General features: G+C 35.2%; 2 protein-coding genes across 5 annotated transcripts; both read left to right on the forward strand.

Moving 5' to 3' along the window:
* The first annotated feature begins 3,044 nt into the window (after positions 1 to 3,044).
* LOC132191380 (E3 ubiquitin-protein ligase DIS1) lies at positions 3,045 to 8,264 on the forward strand. 4 transcript variants are annotated; one of them, XM_059606355.1, is made up of 6 exons: positions 3,045 to 3,435; positions 4,758 to 4,864; positions 5,525 to 5,598; positions 6,025 to 6,269; positions 6,653 to 7,039; positions 7,701 to 8,264. In XM_059606355.1, exons 2-6 carry the CDS (start codon positions 4,860 to 4,862, stop codon positions 8,019 to 8,021), a joined length of 1,032 nt encoding a protein of 343 aa, XP_059462338.1. In that variant the 5' UTR covers positions 3,045 to 3,435; positions 4,758 to 4,859; the 3' UTR covers positions 8,022 to 8,264. The 4 variants fall into 4 exon arrangements, with proteins under 4 accessions (XP_059462338.1, XP_059462347.1, XP_059462357.1 ...); XM_059606364.1 differs by having other exon boundaries at positions 4,795 to 4,864; XM_059606374.1 differs by having other exon boundaries at positions 4,806 to 4,864.
* A 1,835-nt stretch (positions 8,265 to 10,099) lies between these two features.
* LOC132167596 (uridine 5'-monophosphate synthase) lies at positions 10,100 to 14,283 on the forward strand. The gene is made up of 6 exons (XM_059578606.1): positions 10,100 to 10,959; positions 11,773 to 11,856; positions 12,532 to 12,614; positions 12,704 to 12,791; positions 12,929 to 13,183; positions 13,870 to 14,283. Exons 1-6 carry the CDS (start codon positions 10,174 to 10,176, stop codon positions 13,996 to 13,998), a joined length of 1,425 nt encoding a protein of 474 aa, XP_059434589.1. The 5' UTR covers positions 10,100 to 10,173; the 3' UTR covers positions 13,999 to 14,283.
* The last annotated feature ends 4,280 nt before the right edge of the window (positions 14,284 to 18,563 follow it).

Raw genomic sequence — 18,563 nt, forward strand, 5'->3', positions numbered from 1 at the left:
GCACACCAAACACTATAAAATGCCGAAAACAGTTTTCATAAAATATTTTATCTCGAAATAAACAGAGTCTAAATTCTTAAATAAAACACTTATTTTGCAATCACTCCCTCAGTTTTTAAAAATTGATTTTAACTTCTTAGCTTTGTTGCGAATTTGAAATAGGCCCTTTCGTGTCTTTTTGTCCAATAAAGTAATTTTTTTTTTTTTTTATATGTTCACACAAAAAAGGGATTCGAACTAGTGATCTCCGCTTCATAAGGCGTAGTCTCTAGTCGATTGAGCTATCTCTTGGGGACCCAATAAAGTAATGTTGTTTGTATTTTTTGTTACATTATATTAAAATAATTATTATTTATTTTATTACCAAATTAAAAAATTAAAATATTTATTTTTTGTTTTTCTTTTTTGAAAAATGAGTCCTTGCCTAAAGGAAAGGGGCAGCCACCTCATGGGCCATGGTCCAAGGGTTATTCACATGCCAACCCCAGCCAATGCAGCCATCAAATGGGGGTGGCTCATGGGCCATCCCTCACAGTTAAAAGGTAGCCCACAAACCTCTTTTTTTTTTTTCTTTTTCTTTTTAGATTTTAAGTTTGTTATTTTTTCAATTTTATTTCATTAGCATTTAATTAAATATATTATTATCATTTTAATATAATATGGCGTTGCTTAATATAATATGAATAAGCTGCTTTATTGACTTTAACTTCGTCTTAAAAGTATCTTTTGCAAAGCCAAAAAGAAAGTGGTACAGATGCTGCAAGAATCAGCGACAGGTGAAGTATTGAGAGCTTTAAGGGCCGTAGAATTTATTGGAGAATTGGGCTTTCAAGATATTATTTTAGAAGGAGACTCCCTTAATTGGAGATCTTTTGGACAAATTGTAGAAGACACCAAGGAAGTTCTTGGAGCTCTAAGAAGTTTGAGAATTTGTCATGCAAGGAGAGAAGTCAATCAAGCAGCACATGGTTTAGCTAAGGCAGGTACTTCAACTTCCATTGATCGTATTTGGTTAGAGAAAACTCCTCCTTGTATTTTTGACATTGTGACCCTAGAGTTTTTTGCTCTGTTGTCACTCTAAATTTTTTCACTTATGAAATTAAATTTTAATTATTTTTTTTAAAAATTATCTTTTGCAAAGAAACTTTTAATACATTACCAAGAGGCTATTAAGATGTGATTATTTGCTTAACAAAACCATTTGCAAATACTTGATGAACAAATCTTCTTAAGCCTTTTGGGTGTGACATTAAAAATAAAATAAAAAATTCGCTCGGCATAACTATTGTAGAAATTTACGATAAATATATATATATATATATATATATATAAAAAGGAGAAATACCGGAAGCAAATAAATAAAAAAAAGAAGACAAACAAATTTGAAGTGATTCGGTCTTAGAAACCTATGTTCATCATTGTGAAGTGTCCTTAGGCTATGTCTTTATTGTATTGAATTATATTATACTATATGGCATTTATGAAGAATTTATGATAGGCCTACAATGAAACTAAATAAATAAACATAGAATATATTATAACATCTCATTCAAACTTAAGGTGGAAGCTTGAATTTGGAAAGAGAATTTTCTTTCTTTCTTTCTTGCATTTTGGGATTTAGTGCGACAAGCATCAAAAGTTGAGTGAGTTTGTTGTTCATAATTGTTGATGAAGCATAATAGCATATAATGATTATGTGTGGCAAGCATAGAAAACTTGATGTGAACTTATGTGAGTAATAATCTGGTGTGGCTAAAGGAGAATCTGTTCGTGAGCTTGATGTGAACCCAATGAACTGGGCCATGGAGTCGGATCATATAAACCGGATCCAACAAACACACGTGTGGTGTGTGTAGTGAATCTAGTGAATGATGCGCACGAAACAAACAAGACTAGTGTCGGCGTCTGAAGGGCATGGAAGAACAACCAAAACTTATAAGTGGTGTGTGGAACAGCGGAAGTGCGCGACTCAAATGCGTCAAACCAAAAGGGTGCAAATCCAGGGATGGAAAAACATATTCAATGGTTACTTTGCCGGAAATAGAGCTGGTGGCAACACGTGTGAAACCAGTAATAAAACGCAGTGGCTCATTATATTGGTGTTGGGGCATTCGCATATTAAATTTGAAATAATCATTATTAAATTTTAAATTATTAATAATTTAAAAGAGTAATAATAAAGATCATCTTTTTATCTTTTTTTATTTTTCTAAAGCTGATATGACTTTTAAAATTACCATTAAATTTTAAATGAATCATATTTGAATTTTGATCAAATGATAATTTTAAAAGTCACGTTAGCTAGAGGAGAATAAAAACATAGTCCCTAGCATTATTCAATTTTAAATGATACATCACATTTCTCCTATGGGTGTAAATCTAGTTGGTTATAACCGGCCACCAATTACCCGTCAATCGGCCAATCAATTTTAAAATTGATAATCGGGTACCCCAATCTAGTTACCAATTTTTGTATTTTCACACACCCCGTTGTAAATGGTAAGAGATGATAAGAATGAGAATTTTTTTTTTTTTTTTTTAAACAACCACAACAAAACCCACCTTATTAGGCAAAAAAAGCCGACAAAAACAACTAAATTAAGCCCAATACCTAAATTAGGCCTAAAAAGCCTAATTGTTGACGCACCCAATTACCGATCCGGTTAACCGATTACCGGTTGGAAATCGGTTTTCACCCCTAATTTCTCCATGTACATAGCTGATTTCTTACTTATAAAAATAATAAATAAATTTTTAAAAAGTAGGTATGTAACTACCATCTAAAGAGACTAGTAGTCGTTTGGCCAACCCACTCTATTATGGTGGCTTCAGCTCTATAAATTGAAATATTGAATAATACAGAAATCAGAAAAAGACAATTGTTTCAAACCTTTTTTGATGAAGCAAATTTGTGTGTGTTTTTCTATCTTGGGGTATCTACGTGGGTTGGGAAGTCCAAATCCGAAGTCAATTTAAAACCGTGTTTCTCAACACATTAAAGCCGTCCACAGCATTTCCGCGCCGCTGTCCCCTCTCTCACCCTCCATCCAAAACCAACAATTTCAAATAAAATTTAGCTTTCTCTGTCACTCTTTCTCAAGCTCAGAACTTTCGAAACCCTGATTGGGCAACTCAAGAAGCGCAAAGAGAGGGCCCCACTATTTTCTAACCTTTTCCTTTTTGTATTTTCTCGAGAAATTTCTCTCTCCTACCAGACACCCACACCTCCGCTCCTCTCTCTCTGTCTCAACGGCTTTAATTTGAAATTCTCGGACGCGCACTTCGTTGTCTCCTTTTATATTTGTCACAGCACAGTACAAATACCAAATACCAAGGTTTCTTCCAATTCTTCAGTGTCGGCCACCCCCACCAAACCTCTCTCTCTTAGGGTTTGTGCTCTCTGAAATGGGGTTTTGAGTCAATCTCCACTTCTAGGTATCTCTCTTATTTTTGTTTGGTTTACATTTTTGTTTTTTTGGGATCTTTTTTTATTTGATTTTGATGCTATTGCGGGTGAGTTTCCGGTTCTGGGAGTTGTGGTTTTGGAAATGTTTTAGATCTGTTGTCGATTGGGTTTGACGTTGAGTGTGTGCGCGTGATTCTAGGGTTTATATCCAGGCATTTGAGTGATAATACACTTTTGGTAGTTTATGTTTCTTTCAGTTCCAAGAATTACTGGGTTTTGGTAGTTACACTGCGAGATTCGGAAAATCGCCGATGGCGTTATTGTTTTCTGTCCTGGTTGATGGCGTCTAATGGTTTGATCGCGTTCGAAGTTAGGGTTTTTAAAAATGGCATTGGCAGTGATCTGTGTGCATCGTGGTGTTAATTTTATTTTGTCGTTGCTTGGTTTCTGGCAAATTGATCTATAGTACAATTTTAGATTCTTTAGCATTGTCAGAAATGGCTACTTTGGTGATTGCAATACCCACCAATCACTGTGCATGTTGAGAATATTTGATTTTGTAGTTTTGGGATTTGAATTTGAGTGTTGCTTTGAGAAACGTGTCTGAAAGAGAGCAATTACTTTTGGGTGTTCGCTTTTCTTGTGGGAATTTTTTTTTTTTGTTGGATCTGTTTTTGGGTGGAGAAAAATTAGGATAGATGATAGAAAAAGTAATATCTTTAACTTTGTGCTCGCTGTGAGTTTTTCTACATTAGTGCTATGTTAATGCTTAAAATGGATGAAGAGGGTAACTTTCTTGATGAGAAAGATACTTTAACTTTAAAAAGAGTAGTATATTTAACTGTGTGCTCGTTGTGAGTTTTTCTAAATTAGAGCCGTGTTAATGCTTAAATGGATGAAGAGGTAACTTTCTTGATGAGACTTAGTGCGTTTTTGTCAGCCTTGTCTGGATTTTGATTTTAAGTGCGTTGTTCATTCTGGTTCTTCACAATATGGTCATCACTCGGACCATACTCTTCCGAACTTGCTTTGAAGTTTTAATGCAATCTATTATATTTATGATGCTGCAACGGTCATCTAGATTCTATTCTATGAGTAATTTGTTTGGGACAACTCTTTTTTATAATGTTTGGATGATACAGTAGTAAACTGCACTATGTCTATGCTCTGTTATGAGCTCCTATTCATTATTTATTTATCAAGAAATAAAAAATGAGGGAGAAGAGTAAGAGTTAACTGATTTAGCTTTATTTCCTCTTTATATGCTACATATTTCTTGAAGAAAGGAAAAGTAAAGATAGATGGGTGATTTTCATATTAATATCTCATTCTTTAATCATTTGGAGTCTAGGTTTATTTCCACTTCTCTCTTTATGATTCTTATGAAGAAAACTTGAAGGGAATCATTTGCAAAAAGAAGAGATGAAAAAGGGTTGGAAGCACGAAGAGGTAAATGAGGTAATGGGGGAAGAAGTTATAGAATACTCACGCACACCTTTAAAAATTTAGTGCAGTTCAAGGGAACATTTTACATAAAACATTATTGACTTTGGGTGGAAATTTAAACCTCTGATCACTTGAAAACATTGGCAAAGCTGCAAAACCCTTTCATCTTTTTGGAAAAAATAGATGTTGTTGCAATAATGATCACTTACATATGAGATAGAGATAATTTGGCCTCGGGTATTAATGCAACAAATAGCTTGCATTTCCAGATTGTCTAATCAGTTTGTTCTAGTGCCAATCATACCTGCTACAGTGATATTTTAGTAATTATTATTACAAGTAGACAGTTTTTCTATATCTTCAAAATATATGAATCTTGAACCATACAAATTAGAGGAAAAAAATATAAATCAGTTGAGATTTCTGCTTTATTATCAGTATCTTCATGGAAAAAGAAAAAAAACCTCTGAGCACATGTGAAGAGCAGAAGAGGCTAGTAATATTTTATCACAATACCTACAGGTTTTTAAAACGATTATTCTAAATGTTCATCAGTGATGTATCATTACACCTCATTGTGTGTCCAACAGTGTGTTATTAAATGATGATTTATAAATGGGAGTTTTCTTATTTGATTGAGAACTTATGAAGTGTTATTGTTATCTTTGGTAGGTCAAGGAGTCCTAATCGAGTTGGTTCCTTTTTGAAAGAAGACAAGAAATTGAAGTTGAAAAATAAATTTGCTGGTAAGAATATTTGGTAATGTTTTTCATATATGACTGAAAGCTAGTTTCTACATTTTTCTTTTGGTTAAAGTAATTGTACCACATTCATGGGCATGTAGTTTAGTTTTCATGGTTGTATCGTAGATTGCAATTAATATGTTGAGATGCCTCTTTTTTAAAATTTTTATCAACATTCCTTTTGGTGTTTGGAGATATTGTAGATGCATGGTAATATGATAGATTATATCATTTTTTTTCTTTTTTTTTAATAAAAAAATTGGCGTTAATATGTCTTATGCTAGATGTTTGTTCTTTATCATTTTTTTTTTCCTGTTTCTATATTTTCATCTGCTTCTTTTGATAAATCAACCACTGTTTACCTCCCATCCTAAATGAGATTTTTTTACAAATTTTGAATTGATGTTCTTTATGTATTTGTCTACATAGATTTGGCATCTAGAGTAAGCCACCTTAATACTAGGATGGCATCTGGAAGTCCATTTTTTGATGATATACGGAGCAAACCTGAGGTTATTGATCCTCCTCAAAGTGAAGACATGATGGATGTTGGTGAAAATGTGAATGATCCGGCTCCAAATGCTCTAAAACCTAATTTGACTGTTTCTAGTGGTGTCCGCGAGCTATTGGAGTGCCCTGTGTGCTTAAACGCCATGTACCCTCCTATCCATCAGGTTTGTAGAAGATGGGTTATTTTACTTGGTCATTTCTTGAACGCTTTTACATTGAAAGCCAACTCTTGGGGATCAGTCAATTGCTTGCTATCTTGCTTGATGACAAGTTGCTGATTGTTGTTTGAAATATTTGAGGGTTGGTAATAAAATCAAATCAGTCATATATGATTTATAATTGACTGTTATGGTAGCCAGCAACTGTGATACTGTTTTTTAAATGGTACATGCTATATAGAAAATATAAAGAAAAAGGAAGGGAAGGGGCACTTGGGTGGGGTGTGTGTTGGGGGGGGATCTTACCCCACTTTGAAAATGAGAATGGGAACATTTAGAAGAATGCAAATTCCTCACCTTTAATTTATTGGTATTCTCCCTTATTGCAGTGTTCAAATGGTCACACATTGTGTTCTGGTTGCAAGCCCCGGGTGCACAACCGGTGCCCCACTTGCAGGCATGAACTTGGCAATATAAGATGTCTAGCATTGGAGAAGGTTGCTGCTTCTTTGGAACTTCCATGTAAATATCAGAGTTTTGGGTGCATGGGCATATACCCATATTACAGCAAACTCAAACATGAATCTCAATGTGTCTATAGACCCTATAACTGTCCTTATGCTGGATCAGAATGCACTGTCATTGGTGATATTCCTTCTCTGGTGGCCCACTTGAAAGATGATCACAAAGTTGACATGCACAACGGCAGCACTTTCAACCATCGCTATGTCAAATCAAATCCACAAGAGGTTGAAAATGCCACATGGATGCTGACGGTATAGTGTTGCTTCATCCCTGTCTCATTGTCTTCTTTATGGTTCTTTTCTTGCCTACCGTTCAGTAGAGGAGGTCATGTGTTTCTCTATGTGCAATTCCAGTAGAAGATTTGCATAGGATGCATCTATTTCAACTAATTAATCAGTATACAGAATTTCTGTTATCCTGTCACTGAAGGGTTTGTTTTGTTGTTTCAGCTAAAACTGGATGAAATATTTATATCTCAATTCTTTGGAGAGCTCCTATCTTTAGTTTAGGATCATGACATCGTGTAATGAGCTTGATGATTAAAATGCACATCAATGAAAGCGGACTTATAGGAGTTAATTTAAATGCAGAATTGTAGTGTAGCGTATCTGTATGGGTTTGTTCTGTTGTTTTGCCTAAATATGGAAGAAAATTAGTATGTCATTATTGTGAAGATCCCTTGTTTATAGAAACATTACAACATTTAAGTAATGAGCTTAAAGAGGGCCCATACTAGGCATAATAGTTCCTGCCATATCAGGGTGTGTGATCCTATGTTGATGGCGGCATGACTACACGTACACTTTTTAATACGTCACAGCACATTCACCTATAGCTAAGTTAATCCTTGCATTTACCGGAAAACTTGGCCATGGGTTTGTAACTGGATTGGATTTATCTGTTAATTTGCAGGTCTTCAGTTGCTTTGGTCAGTACTTTTGTCTGCATTTTGAAGCTTTCCAGCTTGGGATGGCTCCAGTCTACATAGCATTCTTGCGATTTATGGGTGATGATAATGAGGCAAAGAACTACAGCTACAGCCTAGAGGTTGGTGGAAATGGCAGGAAGATGATTTGGCAGGGGGTACCTAGAAGTGTTCGAGACAGTCATAGGAAGGTTCGTGACAGTTTTGATGGCCTCATCATTCAGCGCAACATGGCTCTCTTCTTCTCCGGAGGAGACCGAAAGGAGTTAAAGCTTAGGGTGACAGGTAGGATTTGGAAAGAGCAGTGATAGGAATAGGAATTTCTGCCTTATCTTCTTTCCCCTCTATTTTGCCTTACAGCAAGTAGGTCAGTCCGTTCTGTCACCATCATGGGTCTTCTGGTCATGTATTTTCTGGAATTTAGGCGGCAAACTCTCTTTGCTTGTCCATGTATAAAATACATGAGTTGGAAGGCATGCCTGTTATCTATATTCACAATATATATGTATCTATTTGTAGATGAATTATAATCTGGGGCTGGTACTTTTTCCTTTTCTGTTCTTGCATGGGTGAATACATCAGTGCTTCAACAGCATTGAATGCACGAGCTATATAGCAATTGAATTGTGCTGTTAAACAACTTAATTTGGGAATGGTGTTTCCTAGCTTATGGCTGAAGAAAAAAAAAAATCTATTACTTTTCTTTGAAGAATAATTTCCTTTCATCATGGAGGATGGAAGGGCAAGCACAGATTCAAAGTTTCTCTTTTTCCACTAGTTTATGGTTCATGATAATCGTTATATGGTTTTCATTTAGATGGAAAGCTGGGGTCCATGAAGTTTCTTGCATATTTTATCTCATCCTTTCATCTCATTGATAAAATTCTAAGATAGCAACAGAGCAGCAACCAATCTTTGTTCTAGTCTTTTTGGAGATAAAGGGTCCAAATTCAGCCAAAAAAAAAAAAAACTGTTATTAAATAGAGGACAAAGCTTATATAAAGTATGTGTTCAAGACCCACTCAGGTTAGCCAAAAGTTAATGGCCAGCCACTTTTATTGTGTGTCTAATTATTTTTAAATTGAAATGGGGTCAATTAGAGCCCTTTATTTTTTAATCTCATCGTCTTTTTGTAAAGTTTATCGAAGTACTAATTTATTTATGTATAATTTAGCTAAATGGGCCGTTTTCACGATATCTCTTCCTGTCATGGCTGTTATTCCTTTTAGCTATCTGCTGCATTTTTTATTTTTTTCCTTTTTTCCTCTTTTTGTTGCTCACTTGCTCAGAAAACATAAACGAAAGTAACGTGACTGATCCAAACCCAATCAAAGGCCATAGAAGAAACAGAAAGAAAATCCAAGTCCAAGCTTAGTTTTTTCCTCTATCACGGATATCCTTTTTATAGGAGGATGGTTATTGGTCGGTGTAACCAAACAAAGCACTAAAGTGTCGTGTTTGTAACACTTTATCTTTTTGGCTTTCTCTTTTTAAAATAATAATATTAACAAATAATTTAACATAACTACTTTTTCTTTTTTTCGGTATTCACTGAATTGACAATTTCAGTCCAAACTTTTAACCGAAAGTTGAAACAATGTCCGTTCAAATTACTAAAAATTATCAATATTCACCCAATGATAAAAATATCCTTAATAAAATATTTCTTTTTTTAAAAAAATTACATTTTTTATAAAATAAAAAATAGGGTATGAAAATTTAAAATTTATTCATTTTTTTCTTAGAGATTTTTATTTCGAATTTTTTGAAGTATTTTTGTTTTATTGAAAAATATTTAGTCCTTTTTGTAGTTTATGAGAAAATTAAATTTTTTTAAAAAACAATGTCAATTGGATAATCTTGAAATTTTATTTTATTTTTTATTTTTTATGTCAAATCAATAAAAATGTGTTAAAAAGCACCATCGAATATGATTTCAAATGGAAGTCTACAGACTACACTACGGTAGGCTCCATCTTCGTGGATTGCACATGGTGGATCCCTTTCCTTTTCCAGATTGCCATTATCCTCCATCAATCATATTCGCCCATGGGAATCATCACCAATCACTGTGGTAGAGTGGGTTAACGAATAAAAAATGGAAAATGCTTGAAATATTAATAATTTTTTATTTAACTAAATAATTTCAGATCTTATTCTGTTTAAAACTTTAAACGATTCTTTCCTCTATATTTTTGTTTCTCAAAAACCAGAGATTTTAATGGCGTATTACTCAATATGGAAAATTGGAATTGATTGATATGATCGAGGTTATTAAAAGAAAGATTTGTCTAAGCAACGATTTAAAATGTTAAATCCCTATTATAAAATTAACCTAGAAAACCTAAATCTTAATTTTTTTTTTTAATTATATTAAAAAAACCCTCTAAAAACCCTGTGAAACCCTCACACTCGCAAGACGCTGAAACGCACACAGAGCACAGAGGCAATCCCTAGAGAATGACAACCTCGCCGTCTATGGAGTCCCTGATCCTCCAGCTCCACGAGATATCGGCTGTGAAGTTCGGTAACTTCAAGCTCAAGTCCGGCATCTCCTCTCCCATCTACATCGACCTCCGCCTCATCGTCTCCTATCCCTCACTCCTCTCCCAAATCTCTCAAACTCTAATCTCCTCCCTCCCCGCTTCCACCCGCTACGACGTCGTTTGCGGCGTACCCTACACCGCCCTCCCCATAGCCACCTGCGTCTCCGTTGCCCACAACACCCCAATGCTCATGCGCCGCAAGGAGGTCAAGGACTACGGAACTTCCAAATGCATCGAGGGCACTTTCGTCAAAGATCAGACCTGCCTGATCATCGAGGACCTCGTCACCAGCGGCGCGTCCGTGCTCGAGACCGCCGAGCCGCTACGCGCCGCGGGGCTGAGGGTCGAAGACGCCGTCGTCTTGATCGATAGGGAGCAGGGCGGGCGGGAGAATTTGTCGGAGAAGGGGATTCGGCTTCACGCGCTGATCAAGTTGACGGAGATGGTGAAGGTGCTGAGGGAGAAGGGTAAGGTGGAGGAGGACATGGAGCGCGTGGTGCTCTCGTTCCTGGAGGAGAATAGGAAGGTGGCGGTGCCGAAGGCGGTGAAGGTTAAGGGTTTGGGGTTCGGGGAGAGGGCAAAGCTGACGAAGAATGCGACCGGGAAGAGGCTCTTCGAGGTGATGGTGGAGAAGGAGAGTAATTTGTGTTTGGCTGCCGATGTTGGGACCGCCAAGGAGTTGCTTGACTTGGCCGAGAAGGTATGCAAAATCATAACTTCAGCGTAATTCCACCGCAAGAAATTATTGTAATAATTTAGTCAACAATTAAATTATTGTAATAATTTTAAGAAATTGATAGTTGATTAAAAATATATAAAAAAAAAAAAAAAAAAATGCTATAGCTAGCATTTTCCGTAAAAGGATAGACAAGTTTAAGGTACAGAAGTACTAGTAATTTGCTGACACAGGCATTTTAATATTGTCGCTAAAAATCTTTTGTTTTTTTTTTTTGGGTTAGTGGGCAGGGTTGGTGATGGTTCTTTGAGAAGGTGGGTTGGGCCTGAAAAGTGGCCCGGTTCATTATTGGGCGGGCCCAGTAAAGAATGTGTTTGTTTTCTATAATTAATAAATTTGTCTGTGTTTGTTATGTATATGAAGTAGATTAGATATGCCTGGTGTCTTCTGATTTTTTTTTTTTTTATTTGTTTATTTATTTTGACCTTAGAGGATGTGGCAACTGGCAAGCCTCTAACTTTACTGTGGAGTTGGGTATGAGGTGGTTGGCGTAGGCTGTGTTAATTTTAGGTGTACAAGCTTTTGCGGTTGGATATGGAAATGGTAAAATCCTAGGAGGCTGTTTCCAATGTTTTACTATGCTAATATATTTTAATGAAGGTAATTCTACATTGGCAAATTGGGGACATTTTTAGTAAGTGCTTTACTCGAGCCACCTCATTTTAGCAAAGCAAATGCGCTCAATAGTTGATGCGCTTGAGTTCATTAGTGAAGATTTGAGATACAACATATCTAAAGTTGAGCTCATTGGCTGATTCTATTGCAATTTTACTGCAGGTTGGCCCGGAGATATGCATGTTGAAAACCCACGTGGATATATTGCCTGACTTCACCCCAGATTTTGGTTCTAAACTTCGCGCGGTACGACTTGCCTGTTTCTTTTTGTTTAGCACTTCGACCAAGTTCTTGATTATTAATATTAGAAGTGTTTTGATTACATGTACGCTCAAGATTGGGTTTAGTTGCACCAAATAAGAATTTGCTTCAATGGTGGTGTGGACATTTAGATGCTAACAATTTTGTTGTTGTTCGACATGAGATGTTCACCAAACCGAACTATATACACTTATACATGGTGAGAAGGCTTGAATGATGTTGCTTTATTGTGCATTTGGACGTTCCAAGGAAGTTGAGTGGCTCCTTTGTATTTAACAGGGTACAATGTCCAAAATTTATCCCTGCATTTTCCAAATGTCGGTTATTTTACAAAGCCTTTTTACTTTCAAAGAAATGCATCATCGTATTGAAAATTCAGCTTAGGATGTTAACCTCATTTTTTTTTTCTTTTCCATTTTTTTTTTGTTAGTTAAACTTTTTACAAATTTTTCTTTTTGAATAAGAAAGCCCACTTAGTAGTTGTTCTCATTATCAGTATTCAAAGCTTGGTGACAGATGCTGGCATTGTTAATACTTTGAAGCTACTTTTGATTTTCTCTATATAATTGACCTGTATTCTATCATGTGGCTCTTGTGAGTCTGTGTTTAATTGAATTCACTGCTTATTTATAGCTAATTCACTGCTTTATTCTGTTGAAGATTGCCGATAAACACAATTTCTTAATCTTTGAGGACCGTAAGTTTGCAGACATTGGTAACACTGTGACAATGCAGTATGAAGGGTGAATGAGCTTCCCTCTAGTTTTTTCTTAAATCCATTTCTGTTGTATCTGTGTCCTGGCCTGACAGCCCATGGTCCCGTTGTTTGCAGAGGCATCTTTCGCATATTGGATTGGGCTGATATTGTTAATGCTCACATAATCTCTGGTCCTGGAATCGTAGATGGACTGAAGCTGAAGGTTTGAACTAACTCTTTTTTCCTAACTTTGAGCTAATCTATAGCTTTATTATTACCTTACTCGGTAGCTGGACTGTAGTAAGGCCTCAAAAGAATCCTCCCCATATTAATTTTGAGTACTCTTTGGACTGTATGTAGGGTTTGCCTCACGGTAGGGGCTTGTTATTGCTTGCTGAAATGAGCTCAGCTGGTAATCTTGCCACGGGAGACTACACATCTGCAGCAGTAAAAATTGCTGAGGGTCACTCTGATTTTGTGATTGGCTTCATCTCAGTCAATCCAGCATCATGGCCAGGGACACCTGTAAATCCAGCATTCATTCAGGCAACCCCTGGAGTCCAGATGGTAACTGGTGGTGATGCACTTGGCCAGCAATACAACACTCCATATTCTGTAAGTTCTGTTCAGTGTTCACTTGTTCTCTCCCTCTGTATACTTTTTCTTCATTCATTCACTCTTTTTCTTGGCAGAAGATAATGGAAAGGGTAAATAACAGGTGATACCAAAGGAGAGCAACTGGTTTTCCTAGAGTGTGTTTGGCCTCTAGGAAAACACGAGTTTTTAAACAAAATCGCAAAAAGTGTTCTGTTTGGGAGTGCGGTTGAAAAAAATGGCGGTTTGAAAATGTGGAAAAATCCATGTTTTAAGACCGCAGATAAGGGGGTATTTTTAAAAAAAACACTCGATTTTAAAGGCCAAACTGTTTAAAAAAAATTGATTTTTCATTAATTGCGTTTTGAAATTGCTATTTTTTCCCAAACTGCTCGTTTTAAAACTGCTATACCAAATGGATATGTTTATACTAGTTCAAAATTTTATTGAAGTCGTTGAGTTTTATATGATCTTTCCTTGGGGATTGAGTCATTATGTTAGAGGAATTGTTTTCTACGAGTACTTCATTGATTGATGATGCTCAAGTTTCATTAGTGGCACTATAAAAATACTTGTCAAAGTATCAATGATAGGAAATGGACTCTCATACTCCATTACTAATCTTCTGTATACACTTTTGAGTTGCTTTTCTTGCTCTCTTGTTATTGCAAGCTGATCTTTCATGACTCGGACAAATGTTTTTCCAGGTCATCTATGATAGAGGTAGTGACATAATAATTGTAGGCCGCGGAATTATTAAGGCCGCAAACCCCGCAGACGCAGCTCGGGAGTATCGTCTGCAAGGATGGGATGCATATTTGGCTAAATGCACGTAAGGTTTATGCTTGTATGGTTTTCTAATTGGTGGATGCATAAACTTTTTGCTTAAATGAAAGCTAGAATGCTATGTAGTCTTATAGCTTGATATGTGCGTCACATTTTTCTTCTACTTAATATTGTTTGCAAGCATAGTGGCACCTTCCATCAAAATATATCAATCCGTCGTTGTGGTGGTGGTGATCTTAAATGATGTGACATGAGAGTTGTGATACTCGGAAACAGTAGTTCAATGGCTTCTTTAAATTTAAGGAATCATATTACTTTTTGCTTCTTTTACATCAGATTATTTATTCGTTTCCTATACCATATATATATATATATATTTCTTTAACACTAAACAGCAACCAAGAGGAAACTGCTGCTGGAAGCAGTGGAATCCACTTAAAAACGACTGTTTTCTTGGATCAAATAGACCCAAAATGGTTCCACTATCTGTATTTTGCAACACACTTGAATTTTGGATGTATCATTAATTTATGCTCGAAGCATTTTACCCCATCCATGGAATGATAAACAAAATTGCAGCCAATCCTTCACTTTATGTTATATTCAAAATGCTATCTAGCAAGGCCATTCAGTTTAGCCTCCCTGGTTGGGCTGAAGCCCTAGTATATATTAATCACTACAGTGTGTGTTTAGGGTGTTTAGGGTTTTTGGATTGAAGCCCTAGTATATATTATCTACGCATAATATTATAGGAGAGTTAAAAAGAAGACACTTTTACATGTGACACAATTGAGAACTGCATTCTAACCAGGCCAATTATTGGAATTGCCTTGAGAAGCCTTTAATTGAATCTGAAATCATAGCATGCAATACACCCATAAACTGTCACACCCCGATCACATAGGGGAATAAGGAAGTGATCTTACATCTTTATTGCGCAAATGAAACTAAATACCATATTACTTAACCAGAGCAATACTCCATACATTATAACTTGAAAACTTCAAAATATAACAGTAACAAAGTTTACAACTTAATCCACTTCTGAAGTTCAAGTATAACTATATATAGCACAACGTGATAACCAAAAATTAAATAAAATTCTGATCCTTGCTACGAACTTGGCCATCTACCTTATTTCATTGATCTTTGATACTACCTAGAAGTTTCAAAAATAAAGGAGCGAGTATATCAAATATTATAAAACATAGATTTAAAACACTTTGCAATAGGGTTTTCTAATAACCTTTATGATGGTCACATAAATGATGAAATACTGGAAAAATAAGTCGTATAAAACTTTTCTTTCATCATAAGCACACACATAACATTTAGCATGCGAAAACTTTCATTAAATCCATAAACATTTATGTTTTCAAAAAAAAAAATCCATAAACATTTATTTGTAATATTCTTTTGTCATGTGGATAAACTTTGAAAAAAAAAAGAGTAACTTTACGGATAGCTTTCATAAAATTGTCGCATAAAAAATGAAAGCTTTTCATCATCCTTTTACGTTCATAACCAAATTAAAGACTTGATTTACACATTTCTCGACTCGACCAACCCATGCCATTTTATTGATGGTAGGTTGGAGATCTCACATTGATTAAGTGCCCCATCACCAAATCTAGTGGTAGGGTGCAAGATCTTGCACTAATCTGGTGACAAGGTGTGAGATCTCGCATCCCAACCACTACACATCATCATCCCTACAAATTAAAAAAAAGACTGACTACTACTTTTTCAATGGAATTTAAGATACTTAATGTGGTTAATCATTTTGCGGCAAAATTCCAGTAGTCGACACCAAGGGTGTGTTTGGCAAAGGAGTGGGCCGGACCGAACCCAAAGACCCAAAATTTTTTTCTCAAAATCAACTCCAACATTTTTACTTTTTACATTACTTCAATAACTTTTTATTAGTATTCAAATAAAATAATCACTATAAAACAAAAATTTTCATTTAGCTGAGTTGTTACATTAAAATTACATACAAAATTAAGTATATTGTTTATGAGCTCTCAGCACACCAACTCACTTTAAAATCTCCAAACATAAGATAAATTAAATCAACAACTTTAAGATAAAATTGAACCCCTAAATGATATCACTTTTAAGGTATATATTGTCTACGCATAATATCGTATAAAGTGAGTTGGTGTATCTGAAAGTTTTAAGGTATACTTCAATTTGTCAGTGACTTATTCCTTACTACTAAATTGGCCATCTACCTCGACCAAGACCTGACCATGATGTCTGATTCCCTCGATCATCGACACTATCTGAAAGTTTCAAAAATAAAGGAGTAAGTCGACATGCACCCAGTAAAAAACGAATATTATGCAATATGGATTTATCATATGTGAGCAATAAACATTCATCATTTGCATTTTAAAACTTTCTTAGGCAGCTCACTCGTTGTCATATCATTTAGGGGTAAAAATGCGGTTACGGTTAGTGGTTATTGACTAAAACCGCTAACCGTAACCGCCTAGGCGGTAAGTAAAATTCACTAACCACTAGGCGGATAGTAGAGTTACTAACTGCTTTTTTTTTAAAAAAAAAAATGATGTCATTTCTATGGTAATACGATAATATCATACTATATACAACATCATTTCTAGTTTTTTATACATTTTTATATGGGAAAATTACAGTTTACCCCTCCAAAGTTGACAGCGTTTTTCAATTCGAACATCAAAGTTTCAATTTTTGCAATCCACCCCCACAAAGTTCCAATTTTTTCAATTCAACCAATATCATCCCAAAATTTCCATATTGCCCTGATTTTTTTTAAAAAAATTTTTTATGAAAACAAAAACAAATTTGGGGGTGCAAAAATGACCAGATGACCAGCCACCCTAAATTTTTTTTAATTTTTTTTTATAAAAAATAAAAATTAGGGGCAATATGAAAAGTTTTGGATAAAATTGGTCAAATTGCAAAAATTTGGAACTTTGGGGGGTGGATTGCAAAAATTGAAACTTTAGTGTTCGAATTGAAAAACGCTGTCAACTTTGAGGGGGTAAACTGTAATTTTCCCTTTTTCTATATATTTAAAATTTTTAACACAAAAAGGGCATCGTTGTTTAGCGGTTTTTAAAAAACTTAAACCGCTAAGGCAGTTAACGATTAGTGCCGTTAGAGGTTAGTTTTCACACCTAAATTATCACTTTAATCTCGTAAGATTGGGTGGTGGGTCTACTTTTGGGACCCTCACGCATCCTTCAGTCAAAAGGCTGAGAAACATTTAGAATAAGACCCAATGTTAACAGCAACTTCATTCTCTTTTTTTTTTTTTTTTTTTTGATATGTCCACACAAAGGAAGGGGAGGGAGGATTCGAACTAGTGACCTCCGCTTCATTAGGCGTGGTCCACAGCCGATTGGGCTACCCCTTGGGGACCATTCTCTCTTTATTGTGGGTGAACGTGGGAATATATTAACATTAAACCTCACCATCTCAATGTTTTTCAACGTGAGTTTAGTGTTTGTCTTGTAGGATTCTCACATCATTAAGTTATGGTACCTTGTTCTTCATCTCGCCATAGGGTTTTCCAATCACCTTTATGATGCTCACATAAATGATGCAATATGGGAAAAATAATTCATATAGAACTTTTCTTTCATTATAGGCACATACATAACATTTAAAACATGTACTTAAAACATAGCATTTAGAATGTCCATATATACTTTCATTCAATCCATAAACATATATAATTTTGTAATATTCTTTTGTCATATGCATAAACTTTGAAAATCATGAAGAAGAAGAAGAAAAAAAAAAGAGTAACTTTACAGATAAATTTCATAAAATTATTGCATAAAAAATGAAAACTTCTCCTTCTATATGCTTTCATAACCAAATTAAAGACTTGATCCACACATTTTCGTGGATATAGAATATAGACTTTCATTGAATAATATAAAATAGAAATCTACACAAAATGGTTGTTTTTTTCCCTGTTGGTCTAGTGGTGGTTGGTAACTATAAAACATTTAGAAAAATGAGACACTTTTCAAATTTTTTTTCTTTCAAAGTTGGCTCTCAAATGATGTGTCACCATCCCATGAACTGGTATACATTTCTCAAAATAATAAATCTCATGAGCTGGTAATATTGTTTAATTTGGTTATGAATTCAAAGAGAACTTTACCAGATCAAAAGTTTGAACTCAAGGAATCTGTGCCTTCCCAACATGGTCTTGAATACACTTGAATAAACAACTTACAAAACGGGCTTTACCTTTATTAGTGGGTAGAATATTGGGCATTATCTCATGTCTTGGCTTGCAAATGGTTTTGGTGCAATAAAAAGTATGGTTAAATACTATTCTAGTACCTGTAGTTTGCATCAAAATCAAATAACCACCTAAGTTTTCAAAAATATCGCAAATGATACTTATGGTAAGCCAATAAATCCACTTGGTACCTCTGTCAAAATTCCGTTAAGTTTTTTAACGGAATGTCATATCACCCTTACACATGGGCGCCACGTGACGTGGTACCTGAGTTTTGGGTGTCACGTCATATTTTTAAAAAAAATTAAAAAAAAAAAAAACATATTTTATTTTTTATTTAAAAAAAAAAAACGCTGGGGTGGCCGAACC

Source organism: Corylus avellana, chromosome ca1 (assembly GCF_901000735.1).
Source record: "Corylus avellana chromosome ca1, CavTom2PMs-1.0".
Classification (NCBI taxonomy): domain Eukaryota; kingdom Viridiplantae; phylum Streptophyta; class Magnoliopsida; order Fagales; family Betulaceae; genus Corylus; species Corylus avellana.

What these genes read in the sequence shown, in the direction of transcription:
- LOC132191380 (XM_059606355.1), top strand. An exon ending in GTTGAAAAATAAATTTGCTG is followed by an intron (nt 5,599 to 6,024) that starts GTAAGAATATTT and finishes TTGTCTACATAG; the next exon opens with ATTTGGCATCTAGAGTAAGC. An exon ending in TGTACCCTCCTATCCATCAG is followed by an intron (nt 6,270 to 6,652) that starts GTTTGTAGAAGA and finishes CCCTTATTGCAG; the next exon opens with TGTTCAAATGGTCACACATT.
- LOC132167596 (XM_059578606.1), top strand. Translation starts at nt 10,174, where the DNA reads ATGACAACCTCGCCGTCTATGGAGTCCCTGATCCTCCAGCTCCACGAG. An exon ending in TAGATGGACTGAAGCTGAAG is followed by an intron (nt 12,792 to 12,928) that starts GTTTGAACTAAC and finishes GACTGTATGTAG; the next exon opens with GGTTTGCCTCACGGTAGGGG. An exon ending in AATACAACACTCCATATTCT is followed by an intron (nt 13,184 to 13,869) that starts GTAAGTTCTGTT and finishes ATGTTTTTCCAG; the next exon opens with GTCATCTATGATAGAGGTAG.